The sequence below is a fragment of the Artemia franciscana genome, unplaced genomic scaffold (genome assembly GCF_032884065.1).
Source record: "Artemia franciscana unplaced genomic scaffold, ASM3288406v1 Scaffold_1756, whole genome shotgun sequence".
Taxonomy (NCBI): domain Eukaryota; kingdom Metazoa; phylum Arthropoda; class Branchiopoda; order Anostraca; family Artemiidae; genus Artemia; species Artemia franciscana.
In genome coordinates this window covers 1-24,712 of record NW_027062941.1, presented here as the reverse complement: position 1 = coordinate 24,712, position 24,712 = coordinate 1, and the positions used below count along the sequence as shown (strand labels likewise).

The window sequence follows — 24,712 nt, the reverse complement described above, 5'->3', positions numbered from 1 at the left end:
TTCATCAAAGTATGTTTCTGCTTTCGAGTGGAAACCTCCGTTCTAGCAGGCAAGCAGGCAGGCACCACTTTCAGATTTAAGATGAGCTAAAATCTATAAGTGTTAAATATATGTGGCAGTTACCCGGCCCCACAGCCAAAATATCTTCTTACAGTGATAAATAGAAAAATTTACAGAACCCAAAATGAGGCATTTTCCCACGGGTTCGAAAGTGCTGCCATCTATTGTTTCTATCCATTCCTGTTTGTTATTTCAGCTGAGTTTATCATTTGGTTTTTCGGACTTGGGATTACGATAGAGAAATGGTATTAGATGTGCCTAACAAACTTTGAAAGTTCTCTCATTGCTAAAGAAATTGGAGCTCATCCTTTGCTCCTTTCTAAGTGGTGACGCTTTGTTCCACAAATATTTCTGACTTGAATCCTTATACTCTCTAGTAAATTTTCTAAATTAAGCTGTTTTAAAAAAATCCGTTTTTGTCATTTCGCAATTGTGTTGCGAGAGCAACACTTTGATTTTGGTCCTGTCTTTTTTGTTTTTGTTTTCTTTTGCTTTTTTTTCCTATGAGTCCAATCTCAGCTTATTCCTGGAAACTGGTAAGGGTCTAACCTTTGCGGTTTTAACGGAAAGTGTAAAATCCATAAGCTTTAAATATATACGGCATTTACCCGGCCTCCTTTCTAAGTGGTGACGTTAAAAAGTTGACCTACGGCAAAAAAAATCAACTTTTAAACTAAGTCAGATAGATTTTTTTTTTTGACGGCAAACGATAGCTTTTGATGAGTTGATCAAAGTATATGACATCTATTTTTCGGGACAAAAATTCCTTCATGAGGTATACCAGTTTGAACGTTTCAAGGGGTTGACAACTTTAGTAGTGAGGTACACACTGAAACGAAATCCAGGCCGATACAAATTGTGAAACATATAGATGATTTGTAGACAATATTGGGCTGTTAGGTAATAATCACCTTAGGCAATGAGGGGCTAGCAACTTTTGCTAGTTGGTGTATCTATTATTTGTTTCCAGTGTATTTGATGGTAAAACCAATTCGGTTCCAGTGGTGAGACATGTAGGGGACTTGTAAGTAATAATTGGCTGTTAGGCTACCATCAACTTTAGCGAAAAGAGGCTTGCAATTATGCTAGTTTGTGTACCCATTTACTTGTTTCCGGTGAACTTGATGCCTATCACGGGAGAAGGACTTATAAACAAGAATCGATTAACTTTGGGCTAGAAATGGCTGTTTGTTCATAATCATCTTCAACAATGAGTGGTTTGCTACTTTTGCTAGTTGGTGTACCTATGATTTGTTTCCAGTGTATTTGATGGTTAAACCAATTTGGTTCCAGTGTAATAATCCAGTGTAATAAATGTAAGCAATATCGGCTGTTGGACTACATTTATTTGTTTCCGGTGAACCTGATGTCTATCACGGGAGAGGGACTTTCAAGGGGAAGTGAAGAGAATCTGTTCACTCTGGGCTAGAAATTTGTATAAATTGGTGCACATTGTATCCGATCTTTTTAAATCTGACAGAATTAAGTGTTTACACAAGGGGTAAAAACGATAACCCATAACAATGAGGTAGTTTCGCAATAATTAGTGTCACCTATGGTATTTTAATCCTGAAAAGTTACGGATAGCTTTAAAATACCAGCTAGATTATATAAAATATTGTTCCAAGTTTTCATCCATCACGATGTCTACGGTTGAAAAGGATAAAGTTCAACTGGCTGCATAGTCAATTTAGTTCCTTCGTTCGATATTATTTTGTAGTTGTTATTTTTCAACGCTGAGGAATAGCCTTTGATCATGTGATAGCTGATTGCATTCTTGTTCGAAAATACCGTTTTAAAAATTTCGATAGGCTGACAACTTCATCACTTAACCAATAGTGAAGAATCAAGCACAAACGAGAATGTAAAACAATGAGGTAGTTTCGTAATCTATATATATAAAAATAAGTTGTCTGTCTGTGGATCAGGTGACGTCATGTTTCTGTGTCGACTGACGTCACGAAGTTAGTTGTCGTCATTTTTGCTACGACGGTGACGTCATTAAAGATATTTAAGACATATATGTTCACGTAGAAATCTATTAATTTTTAAGTTTAAAATGACTGATGAACTTACAATGGCAAATGCCGAAGAAGATGCTCAAAGAGTCTATGCCAAAAAACTTGCTGCTGATAGAGAAAGTCAGAAAAAAAAGCGTGCCGAGGAATAAAAGAACAGCAAGGAAACAGGCTTGAGGCTAAAGAACGCAAAACCGCGCAGTTAGATGAAGATCCACCTGGACAGCGAGAGTCAAAACATATCAAAACTGAAAATGATAGCGATGATGATTGGGTTTGGGATTTTGACTTGGATAAGGTCATCAATGCCTACCAGATTTTAGTTAAAAAACGAAGGTTCGGCGATATGTATTTCATAGTGAAGCTGAAAAATAAAGAAGAAAAAGAAAACTGAAAAAAGAAAAAATGTAAAAAACATGACGACCGGGACACAGGGAATATAAATGACGACCAGGACACGCTGAAAAATAAAGAAGAAAAAGAAAACTGGAAAAAGAAAAAATGTAAAAAACTAAAAAATACTAAAAAGAAAAAACACTCAAAGAGAAATTACAGACCGGGACACAAACGACAACCGGGAAAGAGGGAATATAGATAACGACTGGGACGCTCAAAGAGAAATTACAGACTGGGATACCGGGACACAAATGACGACCGGGACACAGGGAATATAAATGACGACCAGGACACAGGTATTTAAGAATATCGTTCAAAGACAAATTTTTAATTGTAAGAAGACCGTTGAAAGAGAAATTTCTAATTGTAAAATGACCGAAGAACCTACAATGGCAACACCCGAGGAAGCTGCTCAAAACGAATGTATTCAAGCCGAAGTAGCTGAGTTGGTAAAGCGTTATGTTTCAGGTTCTAGGTCCGAGAGGCTCCAGGTTTGAACCTTGGCTTTAGCATTAATACAAAAGAAGAAAAAAACTAAAAAAGGTAAAAACTACAAAAAAACTAAAAAGAAAATATATATATATATATATATATATATATATATATATATATATATATATATATATATATATATATATATATATATATATATATATATATATATATATATATATAAAAATAAGTTGTCTGTCTGTGTGTCTGTCTGTGGATCAGGTGACGTCATGTTTCTGTGTCGGCTGACGTCATGAAGTTAGTTGTCGTCATTTTTGCTATGACGGTGACGTCATTAAAGATATTTAAGACATATTTGTTCACGTAGAAATCTATTAATGTTTAAGTTTAAAATGACTGATGAACTTACAATGGCAAAAGCCGATGAAGATGCTCAAAGAGTCTATGCCAAAAAACTTGCTGCTGATAGAGAAAGTCAGAAAAGAAAGCGTGCCGAGGAATCAAAAGAATAGCAAGGAAACAGGCTTGAGGCTAAAGAACGCAAAACCGCGCAGTTAGATGAAGATCCACCTGGACAGCGAGAGTCAAAACATATCAAAACTGAAAATGATAGCGATGATGATTGGGTTTGGGATTTTGACTTGGATAAGGTCAACAATGCCTACCAGATTTTAGTTAAAAAAACAAAGGTTCGGCGATATGTATTTCATAGTGAAGCTGAAAAATAAAGAAGAAAAAGAAAACTGAAAAAAGAAAAAATGTAAAAAACTAAAAAATACTAAAAAGAAAAAACACTCAAAGAGAAATTACAGACCGGGACACAAATGACGACCGGGACAGAGGGAATATAAATAACGACCGGGACACTCAAAGAGAAATTACAGACTGGGATACCGGGACACAAATGACGACCGGGACACAGGGAATATAAATGACGACCAGGACACAGGTATTTAAGAATATCGTTCAAAGACAAATTTTTAATTGTAAGAAGACCGTTGAAAGAGAAATTTCTAATTGTAAAATGACTGAAAAACCTACAATGGCAACGGTACCACCATCGAAGTAGATAACCAGTGGGTTGTTCCATATTCCCCATTAGTGCGAAACGTCAACCCCAAGTCAAATTCGTGCATTGTTTGGCATCATTTTAACAACTTGCTCTCCATCAGCTCCTACAGAGTTATGGGAAAAATATAAGTCAAAAATGTCCGAAGATATACTCCATCGAAAACAGTTAGAGACGTAAGATATGACTTTTGATTTTACATCAGAAATTAATAAATACACTTTAGTTATTATAGAAGATTTGTGCGTACGTATGGCAATCAAACCTCTTCAGGATTTGGGAATGCCTTCACCCAACCGTATCGCTGCTGTTTCGACATGTGTAGAATTGGATCGTGAAAAAAGTTACAGTACGAATGATCTATTGTCGTATGTACAAAATAACATTTCCAAGTTAACGTCGGAACCAAAAGACATTTATGATACGATAGACTCAATTTCAGGACGTATACAACTACCTGCTGATTTCTGTAATTTAGTGACGTCCAAAAATGAATTGATTGAAAAAGTATTTCCGAATATTCTAAAAAATTATAAAAATAATAAATGGCTAAGTGAAAGAGCGATTCTCGCACCCAAAAATATAGACGTCCACGAAATCAACAATATTGTTTTGACCAAGATTCGAGACCAGGCAGTCCTTTACAAGTCAGTCGACACAGTTCTGGAACCAAATGAAGCGGTTAATTATCCATCTGAATTTTTAAATTCCATAGATCTTTCAGGGTTTCCACCACACGTGCTACAACTAAAAATAGGGGTACCAATAATACTTTTAAGAAATATCAACCCACCAAAGCTTTGCAATGGCACGCGACTTGCCGTAAAAAAAACAATGGAAAACCTAATAGAGGCCACAATCTTGACAGGGCCTTTTGAGGGTGAGGCTGTTCTTATTCCTCGCATTCCCATGATTCCAACGGATCTGCCTTTTCAATTTAAAAGATTGCAATTCCCAATTCGTTTAGCATTTGCAATCACCATTAACAAAGCTCAAGGTCAATCATTAGAAAAATGTGGTATAGATCTTAATACTGATTGTTTTTCCCATGGACAGTTGTGCGTTGCATGTTCGAGGGTCGGTAAACCTGACAATCTATTTATATGCAGCGACAATTGGACAGCGAAAAATGTTGTATATTCGCAAGTTTTACGCAGTTAATTTGTATTGTATCTATCTATCTATCTATCTATATAAAAACGAGTTGTGTGTATGCATGTTTGTTTGTTTTTAAAAAGAGCGTTTGCATATGACGTCATTATTAGTACATACGGCTTTGTATATGCACAGACAATGGGAAAGCCAAGAATGTTGTATATTCGCAATTTTTACGTAGTTTAACTCCTGCAGACGAAATGAATGCTTGCCTGAAAAATTCTAATTTATGGGCACACGTAAAAATATTAAAATTAACTACAAATATGCGTGTCCGATTGCAAAACGATGACTCTGGTCGAACATTTTCAGATCAATTGCTGGCAATTGGAAACGGAAAGCTCCCAGTAGTGGGAAAGCCAAAAATATTGTATATTCGCAATTTTTACGTAGTTTGAAACACATATATAAATCTATCTATATTCACAGGTGGGACACAGGGACACAACTAAAATGGCGCGTAACTAATATGGCGCGTAACGACTTACGCGCGCGGGGGGGCTTGGGGGGCGCGAAGCGCCCCACCAACTAGGTGTTGGGGTGGCGCGAAGCGCCACCCCAACAGCTAGTATATATATAAAAATAAGCTGTCTGTCTGTGTAACGATGACTCTGGTCAAACATTTTCAGATCAATTGCTGGCAATTGGAAACGGAAAGCTCCCAGTTGTGGGAAAGCCAAGAATTTTGTATATTCGCAATTTTTACGTTGTTTGAAACACATATATAAATCTATCTATATTCACAGGTGGGACACAGAAACACAACTACAATGGCGCGTAACTAATATGGCGCGTGACGACTTACGCCCGCGGGGGGCTTGGGGGGCGCGAAGCGCCCCACCAACTAGGTGTTGGGGTGGCGCGAATCACCACCCCAACAGCTAGTAATTAATAAAATGTCATCTATGATATTTTGATCCTGAAAAAGTTAGGGATAGCTTTATAATACCAACTAGATTATATAAGATACTGTTCCGAGTTTTCATCCGTCACAATGTCTACGATTGAAAAGGATAAAGTTCAACTGTCTGCAAAGTCAATTTAGTCCCTTCTTTCGCTACTATTTTGCTGTTGTTTTTTCTACGCTGAGGAATAGCCATTGATCATGTTATTACTGATCGATAGCGAACAAACAAAACCAAAGTGTTGCTTTCGCAACAAGTGTTGCTCTTGGCTCTTAAATTTATGCTTAATTCTTGACTGCTTAGTCATTTTGTATCTGTATTAGAAATGTTTTCTGACGTTCCTAACTTGGCTTTATTTCTGGTGTTACTAATTTGGCTTTATTTAGCTGTACCATATCGCTGCTTAGATTTGATAATTTCAAATATGCGATATCTTTCTCAATTTCTATGATTTCGTTTTCAACGAAAATTGAGGGATGCTCCTCTAGGGTTTATCCTTCTATTACGGTATTGATTATTTTGTTATTACCCTCCTTTTTATCTGACGTCGCTAACACTGAGACATCGCTTCTCCTTTTATTGTTGTTTCTCGTTTATTCTTGAATTATTGTCCGGGTTGTCACTATTATTATCCACTGTTACGAAAACTCGTCAATCAGTTTCGTTTGACTTTGTTATGTTAATATTATTGTTTAGTGGCTCCCACATGATTCCCTATTTTGTTATAGCGTCCAATCTTAGAACACAAAGGAATGGTTGCTGCTTATATATTATTCCTGTTACTATTATTTCATTATTCCCAATGCGAAATTTTAAAAAACATTCCCCCCAAATTGCATGTTTGTGACCTGTTACAGAGGTCAAGGTATTCTTGAATTTGCTAACTTGGTTTTGTGCACTAGGATTAAACCTCTCAAAAACTTCCTCTCTAATTAAGGATTTTGAAGCACGTGTATCAAGTAAACACGGTAAATTTTGAAACCACCAAATTTTAAAACAATGTAAAATCAATAATTCGTTATTCGTCATTCTAGTTATTCTTAACTATATAGGGATCTTAGAAAAGGTACAGCTCTGATCTCCCTCACAGGCTGGTTTCTTCATTTAAATCCCCACTGTTATTTGTCCAAAATATTCGGGGGTTTTCCCTAGTTTTCTTCACTGTTACTATTTTGACCTAGTGTGCTCTTTACCGTCTGATTTTTTGGTATAATTTCAGGAATATTTTTTAATGGTGGTTGAGCATTATTTGTTCCCTGCCTTATTGAATTCGGGTCGCCTTGTGCCCAGAACTGGTGTTTTGTATTGGATACTGGGCCTTCGTATTGTATTTGCCATCAATCTGCCTTATAGCAATTCGGTTTGCCACGATAAGAGTAATTGAATCTGTGAAAATATTGCTTGGTGATCTGCTGTTGTGTATGGGGTCTTTAGCTATTTCTATGTGTTCTTGACCTGTCACTATTTGCTATACTATCGCTTTCAGGAGGAGGAGGTGGATGTCAATGATGCTTGGTAATTCAAAACATTAAGGAACTAACACCATTGGATTAGTCATCAAAAGGGGTGGAGTAAGTCCATAATGGAGGATTTAGGCCTTCCTCTCGCCTCATGGCTTAAAATTCAGATGGATAATTAACCGCTTCATTTGGTTCCAAAACTGTGTCGACTGACTTGTAAAGGACTGCCTGGTCTCGAATCTTGGTCAAAACAATATTGTTGATTTCGTGGACGTCTATATTTTTGGGTGCGATAATCGCTCTTTCACTTAGCCATTTATTATTTTTATAATTTTTTAGAATATTCGGAAATACTTTTTCAATCAATTCATTTTTGGACGTCACTAAATTACAGAAATCAGCAGGTAGTTGTATACGTCCTGAAATTGAGTCTACTGGGAGCTTTCCGTTTCCAATTGTCAGCAATTGATCTGAAAATGTTTGACCAGAGTCATCGTTTTGCAATCGGACACGCATATTTGCAGTTAATTTTAATATTTTTACGTGTGCCCATAAATTAGAATTTTTCAGGCAAGCATTCATTCGTCTTCAATGGCTCTGGTGGTGCAGCCAATAGAGGAAGTTTAACTTTTCCTGAGGCGCAACACATTCCCATTGTTTCACCATTGAATTTCAAGGCCTTGCAATAGGGACAAATTTTAGACATTGTCCCGATTTGAACACATCTACTCAAGCTATAATCATCAACTGGGTTGTACCTGAATGCCAGGCGATAACTTTCAGGTTGCTCTGATTCCTCGGCACGCTTTCTTTTCTTACTTTCTCTATCAGCAGCAAGCCTGATTTCTTGCTGTTCATGTGATTCCTCGGCACGCTTTCTTTTCTTACTTTCTCTATCAGCAGCAAGCCTGATTTCTTGCTGTTCTTGTAATTCCTCGGCACGCCTTCTTTTTTCACTTTCTCTTTTATCAGCAAGTCTGCTTCCGCGTTGCTCTGGTAGTTCCTCGGCACGCTTTCTGTTCTTTTTTTCTCTATCAGCCTCAAGCCTGTTTCCTTGCTGTTCTTTTGATTCCTCGGCACGCTTTCTGTTCTTTCTTTCTCTATCAGCCTCAAGCCTGTTTCCTTGCTGTTCTTTTGATTCCTCGGCACGCTTTCTTTTCTGACTTTCTCTATCAGCAGCAAGTTTTTTGACATAGACTCTTTGAGCATCTTCATCGGCTTTTGCCATGGTAAGTTCATCAGTCACTGTAAACTTAAACATTAATAGATTTCTACGTGAATAGACATTGTCCCGATTTGAACACATCTACTCAAGCTATAATCATCGACTGGGTTGTACCTGAATGCCAGGCGATAACTTTCAGGTTGCTCTGATTCCTCGGCACGCATTCTTTTCTTACTTTCTCTATCAGCAGCAAGCCTGATTTCTTGCTGTTCTTGTGATTCCTCGGCACGCTTTCTTTTCTTACTTTCTCTATCAGCAGCAAGCCTGATTTCTTGCTGTTCTTGTAATTCCTCGGCACGCCTTCTTTTTTCACTTTCTCTTTTAGCAGCAAGTCTGCTTCCGCGTTGCTCTGGTAGTTCCTCGGCACGCTTTCTGTTCTTTTTTTCTCTATCAGCCTCAAGCCTGTGTCCTTGCTGTTCTTTTGATTCCTCGGCACGCTTTCTGTTCTTTCTTTCTCTATCAGCCTCAAGCCTGTTTCCTTGCTGTTCTTTTGATTCCTCGGCACGCTTTCTGTTCTTTCTTTCTCTATGAGCCTCAAGCCTGTTTCCTTGCTGTTCTTTTGATTCCTCGGCACGCTTTCTTTTCTGACTTTCTCTATCAGCAGCAAGTTTTTTGGCATAGACTCTTTGAGCATCTTCATCGGCTTTTGCCATGGTAAGTTCATCAGTCATTGTAAACTTAAACATTAATAGATTTCTACGTGAACATATGTCTTAAATATCTTGAATGACGTCACCGTCAAAGCAAAAATGACGACAACTAATTTCATGACGTCAGTCAACACAGAAACATGACGTCACCTGATCCACAGACAGACACACAGACAGACAACTTATTTTTATATATATAGATAGATATGTATATATATAGGTATATATACATATATATATATATATATATATATATATATATATATATATATATATATATATATATATATATATTTATATATTTATATATATATATATATATGTATATATATATATATATATATATATATGTATATATATATATATATATATATATATATATATATATATATATATATATATATATATATATATATATATATATATATATACAATATATTTTTTCCGCAAGCCACCAGATGTAGTAAAGTAAATTTTATTGTGGTAGTATAATGATTGTTAAACTCTCCCTTGGATGGTATGGGGTATGGTCCTAAGGTTGATTGAAACTAGGGTAGCGTTTTCTTAGGGTCAGCCTGACAAATTTTATGGGCGTCCTTCTGGTAGACATGAAAAGCTTAGATAATGTTTTAGAGGGTCAAAGTATAAACATAATTACTTTTATTAACTTCAAAGCAGACAACGGTATAGGAATTGACTCGAAAGGTTAGGTAAGAGGATAGGTCAAAAGAATAGGTCTAGCACATAAAATATATGAGGAAATCAAGTAGCACTTGCTATACCAAAACGATCAAAAATCCACTCGAGATTAAAGTAATTCTAAGTTCACGACTGCCGTATCGCGAAAACCTACTTATTTATACTTTTTGCTCTGACTGCAAGTCCTTATCAAAATGAAGAATCGGGTATTGCAAAATCTCGTATCTCTACATTAATTCCATCAGCACTTAGTTTGATGGTCAGTTTCAAAATATAATATCCTTCACCCATTATTTTCAAACTTCTTCATAATTAACAATATTCGTTGTTAAATTTTTATTTGGTTTTATTAAAATCAATTTCTGACTTCATTGATAAGCTTATGAAAATATTTTAAAATAAAATTGTACATGCACTTCTTTGTTAGGAGATTCATAGGAACCCCTAATTCAAGCAAGGTTACAAATCTTGGTACAGAGCAGTGCATCAGAAGCATGCACGATAGGTCACCCAGGGCAATATATACCGTACTACTACTACTACTACTACTACTACTACTACTACTACTACTACTACTACTACTACTACTACTACTATTACTACTACTACTACTACTACTACTACTACTAACTCACTGCAGCACCAATCCACGTGAGGCCAACACAGCTACGCACGCTCCTCCTCCAAACTAATCTATTTAAAGCCTCCCTCTTTACACCCTGCCAGGAAGTTCCCATTTCCCTTAAATCTTTATTTATGACATCCTCCCAACCCAGACAAGGACGACCTGCTTTCCGTGTAGCCCCAGACGGTTGGAAAAAAGGACAATCTTAGGTAATCTTTCATCCTTCATCCGTTGACCGTGGCCTAGCCATCTAAACCTTTCTTTGATTATAGACCCAGAAACCGGGATTGAACTACATTTTTCGTACAGCCTACTGTTTGAAATACGGTCTGTCAGCCGGGTACCCAGAACAATCCTTAGGCAATTTCTCTGGAAAACATCTAGTAAATTTTTATCTGCTCTTCGGAGTGCCCATACTTCAGAGCCATATTTGACCACTGTCATCACTGTAGCTTCCAATAATCTAATCTTGGCTTGTAGACTTATCTTTCTATTCTTCCAAACTTTTTTTAACTGTGAAAAAACACCATGAGCCTTAGCCATTCTACTTTTAACATCTTCACTGCTCCCACCATTTTAACAATAATACTTCCAAGGTAACTGAAGCTCCCAACATGATCAATCTTTTCGTTACCTAATGTCACCTGTTCATCCTCACTTATTCCTAGCCTTAGTGACTTAGTCTTCTTAACATTAATTTTCAAGCCTATTTTAGCACCCTGAACTCGTAAAACCTCTAAAAATCCATTCATTTTGCTCACACTTTCATCTAATATGCTTAAATCATCAGCATAATCTAAGTCCAGGAGCGTCCTTCCTCCCAATTTGATTCCATGATCTCCAATTACTTTTCCTGTGCTCCTTAAGACGAAGTCCATCAAAATGATCCATATAAAGGGGGATAGAACACAACCCTCCTTAACACCTGATTTAATACAAAACCAGTTGCCGTATGCATTGTTATTATTATAATTAGTAGTAGTAGCAGTAGAGCTAGAATGTTTTTTTGCTTCTTTGTAAGAAATTTTCTTTTTTCAGGATTTATTTGATGTTTGGAAGGATAGTCGCTGCCGAATTAATAATTCGTACGACAAGGATTCTAAGCCATTGACGTGGAGTGAGATTTACAAGATTTATGATAGGGTACTACATTCCAGACCTCCCTTTAAAGGTAGTAACCTCAATCCATCTGTTTCATGTGGAAAATCATATTATAAAATTTGTCCCCCGATTTTACTATATTCCATCTTTTTGAAAAAAACAAAAAAAATATTGAAAAACCTTGAACGATTTACATTCCCAGCGAAATAGCATTTTTGGGAAGCACAATTTAATTCCTGCTGCCTATACTAATATCATCATAATATTCTTTTCTCTTCCAATCTTAAATTCAAATCTGGACTCTATCTGGACATAATCTGGATATATATATATATATATATATATATATATATATATATGTATATATATATATATATATATATATATATATATATATATATATATATATATATATATATATATATATATATATATAATATATATAGAACCAGTACAAATAAAACAAGTAATTCTGTTTGTTTATGTTTCTAGGATTGTGCTTTACTGAAAACACAAAACCCAAGCATAAAGAACAGTAGTTTTGATTTGGGAGTCAAAAGCAGTGTTGCGATATTGATTTTTTGAATTGTACTAGACATAGGTCTAAAAATGTACTTCCCGGGAAAAAATGTACCTATACAATATCGTTCTTTTCGCTTATTTTTCTCTCTCTTCCCGATGGCTCCCATTTTCTTTTCTAACCTTATTTTTCCGCACCTTCGTGTTTTCTGGAATAGAGCTTGGCTCTAGAGCGTGCTCAGTAGCCAAAGAGCCAAAATGTGCCTATTGAGGTAAATTAGTTCTGCCAAATGAAGGTAACTCAGAGCTGGAAAGTCACGCAATATCTGCCACAAAGGAAAAGCGGTTGAGTCGCGAAGAAATTCCACTGGATCCACGAACCACGGACCCAGAGATGTCTCTTCCGAAAATCCCTTATTCGTCTTACTTAACCAATTTGAACAACGCTTACGGAAAGCGGCAGTAGCCTAACCTAAGTGATAACCAAAAGGATAGCAATTTTAAGCAGAGTGAAGCGGAAGAAACCGCAGATAACCAAAACAAAAACTCCAAATATGCTTTGTCCATAGAGGACATATGTTATGTCTATGGGCCTGGCTCTAATCGAGAAAGGGGTTGTTGAGTTGTGGAGCTCGGAATGAGCTCAAATTAAAATTACGGCCCATTTTACGGCGTTATTTATCTTTCTTTATGTTAGATCATCGGATACAAAAGTAGGAATGAACAGAAAAACAAGATATTCACTTCTTTTAAAAACTAAAACTTCTTAGGAATTATCACGAGATCATCACGTCTTCAATATCTCTTAGCAGAGACTCAATTTCCTCCTGTTGATCATCTTCTACTTCAACAATTGCCTGTTCTTCAGACCCTTTCTTTTTTTCCTGAGGGTTCCAGGAGACACAAGTACCATGGTCGCGAATATGCTCCCTTGTCCGAATCAAGGAGTAAATGGTGTCAACTGCAAGGCGGTTTCGAGACTTCGTTTTAACCACCGACACTGCACTGAAAATACGTTCGAAACAGGCCGATGAGTGTGGAAGGGACATGACAGAAAACATGAATGTACAAAGCTCTGCATACTTTGAAGAGCCAAGACCATTTTTAAGCTCGTTCAGTTTCCCCCAGAACACCTCTGGACTTTTCAAGTATTGGGGTGGCAAATGCTTTGATTCAGCAGGGATTGATCGCCACTGAGAGATCAATTCTTCTAGAGATTGTCGGTTGACAAAGTTAGGAAACATGACTAGTACTGGTACTAAATCCTCTCGGCCAGAGGCAGCCACAACCGGGTCGATCACTTTCATTTTCTGCAGAACCTTAAAGGTTGAGTTGCAGTAAAAGCGGACATAAAACTCCTTTGCCAACTTCACATAAAACTTCAGACACACTAGTTTGAACGCATGCACTGTTGGGGCAGGAATATTTTTCTCGATAACCTCAGCTTCCACGTTTGCTCCCACATAGATTCGTTCGAGAGGCAAGAAATACTCTCGGTTGGACGGATCATAGGTCCCTAACGGCTTGTTTTCAACTACTTCCGGACGTAGGAAGTTCCTTAGGATAGTCCCAAATACCGTAGAGACCTCGTTGCAAAGGCAGTGCAGCCCAGCCCCCTCAGCTTGAAACAATATGTTCAGCTTGTTGACTTGCGGCAAAATGAAGCCCAGGAACTGCAAGTACAGTTTCGTGTACACATTTTCCATCATTTTCAGGACCTTTTCAGCAGAGGCCGACTTGATGGCCTTGAATTCCTCGTAAAAGTACACTTTCAGAGCTCTCCACTGTTCTAAAATTCGCATAACTACGGACTCGAGAGACAGCCAACGGACGTCACAGACTTTCAGCAGTCTATGGTTTTTCGTATCTGTTATCCCCTGAAACTCTGCATATGCTGCAATACGCTTTGGTGAATGCTGTATATAGTTATATACATCACGGACAAACTCATCAAATTCTAGTGGGATCTCTTCGGAGGCGTTAGACGCGCATAGTGCAAGGCTAAGGCACACACAGCCTACAACAATAACATACGGATTGTCAGTTTTCACAAGAGCCTTCAGCCCCGTTACCTCCCCCATGTTCACAGAGGCATTATCCCATCCGAAACCTATGCAGTTCTCTTTTGGGATATTTCTGACGCTGAGTAGCTTATCTACTTCTCCCTTCATTATCTGAGCTGTTGCTGATGGCACCTCGACAAGTCCTAATAAGCGATCGCAAACACGTTTTAACTGAGGACACCAGAAGCGAGCAACAACAGCCATAGATTTAACAACAGATTTGTCTGTCGATTCATCCAACAAGATTGAAAACTTGCATTTCTGCAATTTCTCTGAGAGAGCCTGGTCTGCATCAGGTGCCAACTTTTTCACAATGATATTCCGTGTTTTGTCACGGCCGCACGTAATCTTACCTGCGATCACAGAATCAGGGAACACATTTTTTAGGAGCCCTGGCAGATGTTCCATAACCCTAAATGGCAGGTTGTGTTCAGCAATAAAGCCGCTGAGCTTCAGCTCTGCATTCTCAACACTCTTCTGCAACATCACACTTTTCTTAAATTCAACGTTACTGGAGCACAAGTTTGCTAGATCAGTTGTATGCTGCTTTGCCTCAAAGTTCTTTACATGGAATTTATATTTGGAATGTCGAAGAGCATGGGTTTTTCCTCCAATGTAACTTTTGTTGCAAACCAGGCACATAAATCTCGTACTGTCCTTCTCATCCTTCTGAATCCATTTCTGCAGGTCTTTGTCAGAAAGCCAGTCACTGTTAAATTTGTGCTTGTAATGTGTCTTTTTCTTTTTTGGCTTTGCCTTGACATTCATTCTCTCATCAACACATTCGTCATCAGAGTCAGACTCTTCAGATTCAGTACTGCTGCCACTTTCTTCACCTAGTGATATCATATCCTGGTCACAGTTTTTGCTGTTCTTGTCACTGCCCAAGTTTGCTCGGCTATCAGGGTTTATTCCAGTTTGTACTTCTGTCACCTCGTGTAATTCTTCAGTGGGTTTGTTTGGATTTTCTTGTCTCTTATCTGTCTCATCTGGAGGTCCTGGCTTTTTGAAAAACTGTTGAAGTTTTGATTGCTTCATTTTGTCCTTAAAAACGATATATAGCATATAATTCCATGTATCTACTAGCTACTCTCTACTACGTATGGTAAATCAAAAAAGAGGATTAAAACTAGCTTTTTTCACGGTAAGAATGACAAGCATACTAGGCTAGATAGTAATTTTACTTTGGGATTTTTTTGTTAGATTTACCCTTGATCAGGTAAACAGATGCTGACAAAAAACCAGAGATTCCCTTCTACAATCACACAACACAGAAGTACGGATTTCCTAAAGAGATTTCCCTGAAAAACTGTGTTATGTGATAGCAGTAAATAATGCATGGGTGATCGAAATATGTACTGATATTCCAATAAACACGGTGACAAAGATGTGTGCGCCTGTCATCTCTTTAAGAAGAGTAACCATCTGGTAAGCTACTACAAAATTACCCATGGCCATGATAGATATAAAGGAACGCTTATCCTCCACAGAATTTCAGGCTGTGAGATACTTGTCACTGACTTTTTCAGGTACTACCCATGTCAGTAATTATCCTGATTTTGGTAGAGTAGCCTACAGGTTAAAAAAAAATACAATGAAGGTTCCTGCTTTTTTTATTCCAAAACTAGCAATGGTACAGTAGAGGTATGCTTATTTAAACAGTTACCATACTTAAATATAAACAGTGCAGTTTTGGGCTAAATGGTAGAATGAAGATCCAAAATACCTATTCAGGTAGACTATTTTCAGAGGCCCCTAATTGCCTACTTTGGCTAATTGATAGTTAACTTTAGTCACAGCAAGTGCATGAAAATGGCAAAGTTCAAAGTCAACAAACATTCAAATAAGTATACCTCTACCCAAGTATGCTGAACATGAAAGGTTCATGAAGGTAGATTTCACCATGGCATATGTCTAGCCGATATGCTCTTCACTACGCTCCTAGTCACTCCTACTCTAAGCCTCTTCTATCTGCTTTTCCACAAGTGATCAGCTTAAGAAACATGGGGGCTAATCGCATACAGGTATGGCTCACATAAAACCTATTGTCATTCATACTATAACTGATAGATATTTTGAACAGTCTGAACTTGTAGGTTTGAATGTGCATTTTGTTAGATCACTAAGTTAGAGATCGATCCTGTAGCAATGTGGGTTGCAAGAAGGACTTGTTGCACAAATACCGTACATAACAATCATCTGAATAAGCCACTACACTACATACTTAGCGTTGCTGACATGGCAAATCTGAAGAAGACTTCAGCAGGCTTACCTCACAACTAGAGTTAAGATGATAGCATTTTTAGTTTTTGAAAATCCGCGGCAACTTTCCGTTTTCCGTAACGACTCCAAATTTACCATAGAGTTAACCTCTAAATAAAAGCAGACAGACAAGTCGCGAGAGTATTTGCCATAGCAATGAATGGTAAAGGTTCCGTTTACAAGTAAAAATCGTTCTTTTTTTTAGTTTTGGAGAAAATGTACTGAATTTGTACCAGTTCGACGTAAATGTACTGATTTTCTGACTTTAAAAAAAAGTTGTACAGATGTACAGGTCAGAGAAAAAAGTACTGAATCTGGTACAATTGTACCACCCATCGCAACACTGGTCAAAAGTGAGCTAGAGCCTGACAACAATAAACTAATCTGTAAAGCTTTTCATAGTCTTATACCATTTGTAACGGCAGTAATTTTCAAGATATAATTGAAATTATCTTAAAAACATAAGCTTAAAATTCAACATTTTTTAGTACCCACAAATTCATTGAACAACACACAAAAATATTGACTTGATTTATCAGGTAGCATTTTGGTATAGCCAGTTATTATACCAATAATGAGCAATGATAAAATCTTAATTTGTAAGAAATTTTCTTGAAGTGGAGATCGGATTAGACAGAATACGAACTCTGGAAATCCAATTATTTCTTTACATACAGCAGTAAATTTCTAGCTATGATACAAATTCTAAAGCTAGACTGTAGTCCTAATACTATCAAAATGGTTTTACTTCAAACTTTTCTATAAACTTATCTTGACAGGTCCTTTTCGGAAGCAATACATCTATCACACAAGCTTTCACATAGGCTTCATCGCAAAGTGAAGTTTGGATGTTCAATACAAAACTGTTGATCATTCAAACTTAATTTTTGGTAGATATGTAGCTGACTTCAATGAAAAAAAAAGCGAATTTGTCTAACCTGTCAACACCTAGTTGGTGGGGGCGCTTCGCCAAACCCCCAAAGCCCCCCCCCCCCCCCCGCGCGCGTAAGTCGTTACGCGCCATATTAGTTACGCGCCATTCTAGTTGTGTCCCTGTGTCCCACCGGTGAATATATATATATATATATATATATATATATATATATATATATATATAATATATATATATATATATATATATATATATATATATATATATATATATATATTTAACTACGTAAAACTTGCGAATATACAACATTCTTGGCTGTCCCATTGTCTGTGCATATAAATAAATTGTCAGGTTTACCGACTCTTGAACATGCAACATATAATTGTCCATGGGAAAAACAATCTGTATTCAGATCTATACCTCATTATTCTAATAATTGCCCTTGAGCTTTGTTGATGGTGATTGCTAATCAAACATTCCCTGTGTCCCCGTCGTCATTTATATATCCCCTTGTGCCCCCGGCGTCCCCGTTGTAGTTGTTTCTCTGTGTCCCGGTCGTCATTCGTGTCCCGGTGTCCCAGTCTGTAATTTCTCTTTGAGTGTCACGGTCGTCATTTAAATTCCCGGTGTCCCGGTCGTCATTTCCGTCCCGGTCGTCATTTGTGTTCCGGTGTCCCGGTCTGTAATTTCTCTTTGAGTGTCCTGGTCGTCATTTATGTTCCCTGTGTCCAGGTCGTCGTTTGTGTCCCGGTGCTTTGTTGATTGTGATTGCTAATCGAACATTCCTTCTGTCCCGGTCGCTTCCTCTTTGAGTGTCCCGGTCGTCATTTATATTCCCTATGTCCCAGTGTCCCGGTCGTCATTTGTGTCCCGATGTCCCGGTCTGTAATTTCGTCAGTCGACAAACATGACGTCAGTCGACACACAGACAACTTATTTCACAGACAACTTATTTATATATATATATATATATATATATATATATATATATATATATATATATATATATATATATATATATATCTTCTATATATATAAAAATAAGTTGTCTGTCTGTCTGTGGATCTTTGCATCTGTGGATCAGGTGACGTCATGTTTCTGTGTCGGCTGACGTCATGAAATTAGTTGTCGTCATTTTTGCTTTGACGGTAACGTCATTAGACCGAGACAGAGGGAATATAAGTGACGACCGGGAACCTCAAAGAGAAATTACAGACTGGGACACCCGGACACAAATCACGACCGGGACACAGGGAATATAAATGACGACCGGGACACAGGGACACAACTACAACAGGGACGCCGGGGGCACAGGCGGGATATATATATATATATATATATATATATATATATATATATATATATATATATATATATATATATATATATATATATTTATCTATCTATATATATAAAAATAAGTTGTCTGTCTGTGGATCTGTGGATCAGGTGACGTCATGTTTCTGTGTCGGCTGACGTCATGAAATTAGTTGTCGTCATTTTTGCTTTGACGGTGACGTCATTCAAGTTATATAAGACATATGTTCACGTAGAAATCTATTAATGTTTAAGTTTACAATGACTGATGAAGATGCTCAAAGAGTCTATGCCAAAAAACTTGCTGCTGATAGTTCCTCGGCACGCTTTCTTTTCTGACTTTCTCTATCAGCAGCAAGTTTTTTGGCATAGACTCTTTGAGCATCTTCATCAGTCATTGTAAACTTAAACATTAATAGATTTCTACGTGAACATATGTCTTATATAACTTGAATGACGTCACCGTCAAAGCAAAAATGACGGCAACTAATTTCATGACTTAATTTCAGAACTCAATTTCTGTGTTGACTGACGTCATGAAATTAGTTGTCGTCATTTTTGTTATGACGATGCTTAGTATATTGTAAAACACATTAATTTGGTTAATAATATACCATTTAAAACACCAAAATGAACATGCTGGAGTAGTCACTCGGTGAGAGAGGGTGTCAGAACGGAGAATGAAGGTCCCAGGTTCAAATCCTGGTTAGGCTAAAAAAGGTAAAAATCTAAAAACTAAAAAAAAAAAACTGAAAAAACTAAAAAAGGCAAAAACTACAAAACTAAAAACTAATAAAAAAAATTAAGAATAAAATAAAAAAAAATAAAAAAGATAAAAACTAAAAAAAAGTAAAAAGAAAAAAACGAAAAAAAACTAAAAAAGCTAAAAAAAAGGTAAAAACCAATAAAAAACTGAAAAGAAAAAAAGGAATAAAACTAAAAAAAATTTCATCTAAAAAACTAAAAAAAACTAAAAAAGGTAAAAACTAAAAGAACTAAAAAGAAAAAAAAAACTAAAAAAAAGGAAAAAAACTTAAAAATAAAGGAGAAAAAGAAAACTAAAAAAATATAAATAAAAATAAAAAAACTAAAAAGATAAAAACTTCAAAAAAAAACTAAAAAGAAAAAAGAAAAAAACTAAAAAACCTAAAAAAAAGGTCAAACCAATAAAAAAAAAACTAAAAGGAAAAAAAAGGGAAAAAATTAAAACTTTATTTCATCATATACCAATTCAAAAACGAATGTATACCGGGATGACGACCGGGACACAGGGAATATAAATGACACAACTACAACGGGGACGCCGGGGGGCACAGGGGGATATAATGACGACCGGGACACCGGGACACAAGGAATATAAATGACGCCCGGACACTCAAAGAGAAATCAGAGACTGGACACCGGGACACAAATGACGACTGGGACACAGGGAATATAAATGACGACCGGGACACAGGGACATAACTACAAAGGGGACGCAGGGGTGCACAGGGGGATATATAAATGACGATGGCGACTCAGGGAATGGTCGATTAGCAATCACCATCAACAAAGCTCAAGGGCAATCATTAGAATCATGAGGTATAGATCTGAATACGGATTGGTTTCCCATTGACCATTATATGTTGCATGTTCAAGAGTCGGTAAACCTGACAATCTATTTATATGCACAGACAATGGGACAGCAAAAGAATGTTGTATATTCGCAAGTTTTACGTAGTATCTATATTCACAGGTGGGACATAGGGACGCAACTACAATGGCGCGTAACTAATATGGCACGTAACAACTTACGCGCGGGGGGGGGCTTGGGGGGGGGGGCAAAGCGCCCCCACCAACTAGGTGTTGGGGTGGCACGAAGCGCCACCCCAACAGCTAGTATACATATATATATATATATATATATATATATATATATATATATATATATATATATATATATATATATATATATATATATATATATATATCTATATATATAAAAATAAGTTGTCTGTCTGTGGATGGATGATGGATGTGTCAGGTGACGTCACCTGAAAAAACTGGATTAGGTGACGTCAAAACTGAAAAAACTAAAAAAGGCAAAAACTACAAAAAAAACTAAAACTAATAAAAAAAATAAAAAAGCTAAAAAACTAAAAAACTATAAAGGTAAAAACCAATAAAAAACTAAAAAAAAAACTGAAAAAACTAAAAAAGGCAAAAACTACAAAAAAAAACTAAAAACTAATAAAAAAAGTAAAAAAGCTAAAAAACTAAAAAAACTAAAAAACTAAAAAAAGGTAAAAAACTAAAAAAAATAAAAAATAAAAAAAACTAAAAAAAAGAAAAAAAACTGAAAATAAGCTAAAATAAAGGTAAAAACCAATAAAAAACTAAAAAAAAAAAGGAAAAAACTAATAAATGACGACACTCAAAGAGAAAGCGACCAGGACAAAAGGAATGTTCGATTAGCAATCAACAAAGCACCGGGACACAGGGAGTATAAATGACGACCAGGACATAAGTAAAAAAAAAAAAAACTATCTATATATATAAAAATAAGTTGTCTGTGGATCTGTGGATCGTGGATCAGGTGACGTCACCTGAAAAAACTGATCAGGTGACGTCAAAACTGAAAAAACTAAAAAAAGGCAAAAACTACAAAAAAAACTAAAAACTAATAAAAAAAATAAAAAAGCTAAAAAACTAAAAAAACTAAAAAAAGGCAAAAACTACAAAAAAACTAAAAACTAATAAAAAAGCTAAAAAACTAAAAAAACTAAAAAAAAGGCAAAAACTACAAAAAAACTAAAAACTAATAAAAAAAATAAAAAAGCTAAAAAACTAAAAAAACTAAAAAAAAGGTAAAAAACTAAAAAAACTAAAAACTAAAAAAAAACTAAAAAAGGTAAAAACTAAAAGAACTAAAAAAGAAAAAAAATAAATGACGACACTCAAAGAGAAAGCGACCAGGACAAAAGGAATGTTCGATTAGCAATCAACAAAGCACCGGGACACAGGGAGTATAAATGACGACCAGGACACAAGTAAAAAAAAAAATTAACAAAACTAAAAAGAAGGTAAAAACTACAAAAAAACTAAAAAGAAAAAAAACTAAAAACTAATAAAAAAACTAAAAAATCTAAAAATCTAAATAAACTAAAAAAGAAAAAAAAAGGAAAAAAATAAAGGAGAAAAACAAAACTAAAAACGAATGTATATACAGACCGGTACACCGGGATACAAATGACGACCGGGACACAGGGAATATAAATAACGACCGGGACACAGGGACACAACTACAACGGGGACACCGGGGGAAACAGGGGGATATAAATGACGACCGGGACAAAAAAACTAAAAAGAAATAAAAACTAAAAACTAATAAAAAAAACTAAAAAATCTAAAAATCTAAATAAGCTAAAAAAGAAAAAAAAGGAAAAAAATAAAGGAGAAAAACAAAACTAAAAACGAATGTATATACAGACCGGGACACCGGGATACAAATGATGACCGGGACCCGGGACACAGGGAATATAAATGACGACCGGGACACAGGGACACAACTACAACGGGGACACCGGGGGAAACAGGGGGATAACCTGACAATCTATTTATATGCAAAGACAATGGGACAGCAAAGAATGTTGTATATTCGCAAGTTTTACGTAGTTAAAACCATATATATATATATATCTATATTCACAGGTGGGACATAGGGACACAACTACAATGGCGCGTAACTATTATGGCGCGTAACGACTTACGCGCGCGGGGGGGCTTGGGGGGGGCGCGAAGCGCCCCCACCAACTAGGTGTTGGGGTGGCGCGAAGCGCCACCCCAACAGCTAGTATATATATATCTATATATATAAAAATAAGTTGTCTGTGGATGGATGGATGGATGGATGGATGGATGGATGTGTCAGGTGACGTCACCTGAAAAAACTGGATCAGGTGACGTCAAAACTGAAAAAACTAAAAAAAGGCAAAAACTACAAAAAAAACTAAAAAACTAATAAAAAAAATAAAAAAGCTAAAAAACTAAAAAAACTATAAAGGTAAAAACCAATAAAAACTAAAAAAAAAACTGAAAAAACTAAAAAAAGGCAAAAACTACAAAAAAAAACTAAAAACTAATAAAAAAAGTAAAAAAGCTAAAAAACTAAAAAAACTAAAAAAAGGTAAAAAACTAAAAAAAATAAAAAATAAAAAAAACTAAAAAAAGGAAAAAAACTGAAAAATAAGCTAAAATAAAGGTAAAAACCAATAAAAAACTAAAAAAAAAAGGAACAACTAATAAATGACGACACTCAAAGAGAAAAAAAAGGCAAAAACTACAAAAAAAACTAAAAACTAATAAAAAAATAAAAAAGCTAAAAAACTAAAAAAACTAAAAAAAGGCAAAAACTACAAAAAAAAACTAAAAACTAATAAAAAAGCTAAAAAACTAAAAAACTAAAAAAAAGGCAAAAACTACAAAAAAACTAAAAAACTAATAAAAAAAATAAAAAAGCTAAAAAACTAAAAAAAAACTAAAAAAACTAAAAAAGGTAAAAAACTAAAAAAACTAAAAACTAAAAAAAACTAAAAAAGGTAAAAACTAAAAGAACTAAAAAAGAAAAAATAAATGACGACACTCAAAGAGAAAGCGACCAGGACAAAAGGAATGTTCGATTAGCAATCAACAAAGCACCGGGACACAGGGAGTATAAATGACGACCCGGGGGAAACAGGGGGATATAAATGACGACCGGGACAAAAAAACTAAAAAGAAAAAAAAAACTAAAAACTAATAAAAAAACTAAAAAATCTAAAAATCTAAATAAGCTAAAAAAGAAAAAAAAGGAAAAAAATAAAGGAGAAAAACAAAACTAAAAAACGAATGTATATACAGACCGGGACAACCGGGATACAAATGACGACCGGGACCCGGGACACAGGGAATATAAATGACGACCGGGACACAGGGACACAACTCCGGTACACCGGGATACAAATGACGACGGGACACAGGGAATATAAATGACGACCGGGACACAGGGACACAACTACAACGGGGACACCGGGGGAAACAGGGGGATATAAATGACGACCGGGGACAAAAAAACTAAAAAGAAAAAAAAACTAAAAACTAATAAAAAAACTAAAAAATCTAAAAATCTAAATAAGCTAAAAAGAAAAAAAAGGAAAAAAATAAAGGAGAAAAACAAAACTAAAAAACGAATGTATATACAGACCGGGACACCGGGATACAAATGACGACCGGGGACCCGGGACACAGGGAATATAAATGACGACCGGGACACAGGGACACAACTACAACGGGGACACCGGGGGAAACAGGGGGATGTAAATGACGACCGGGACACCGGGACAGGGAATGGTCGATTAGCAATCACCATCAACAAAGCTCAAGGGCAATCATTAGAATCATGAGGTATAGATCTGAATACAGATTGTTTTCCCATGGACCATTATATGTTGCATGTTCAAGAGTCGTAAACCTGACAATCTATTTATATGCAAAGACAATGGGACAGCAAAGAATGTTGTATATTCGCAAGTTTTACGTAGTTAAAACCATATATATATATCTATCTATATTCACAGGTGGGACATAGGGACACAACTACAATGGCGCGTAACTATTATGGCGCGTAACGACTTACGCGCGCGGGGGGGCTTGGGGGGGGCGCGAAGCGCCCCCACCCACTAGGTGTTGGGGTGGCGCGAAGCGCCACCCCAACAGCTAGTATATATATATAATATATATATATATATATATATATATATATATATATATATATATATATATATATATATTATCTATATATATAAAAATAAGTTGTCTGTCCGTTA

General features: G+C 36.1%; 1 protein-coding gene across 1 annotated transcript in view; it reads left to right on the top strand.

Moving 5' to 3' along the window:
- The window catches only part of LOC136042684 (phospholipase A and acyltransferase 3-like), a 35,604-nt gene extending 23,545 nt beyond the window's left edge, over positions 1–12,059 (top strand). Inside the window, exon 3 of the mRNA XM_065727643.1 lies at positions 11,754–12,059. Coding sequence (XP_065583715.1) covers positions 11,754–12,026 — 273 coding nt within the window. The 3' untranslated portion in view covers positions 12,027–12,059. The remainder of the gene's footprint in view (positions 1–11,753) is intronic.
- The last annotated feature ends 12,653 nt before the right edge of the window (positions 12,060–24,712 follow it).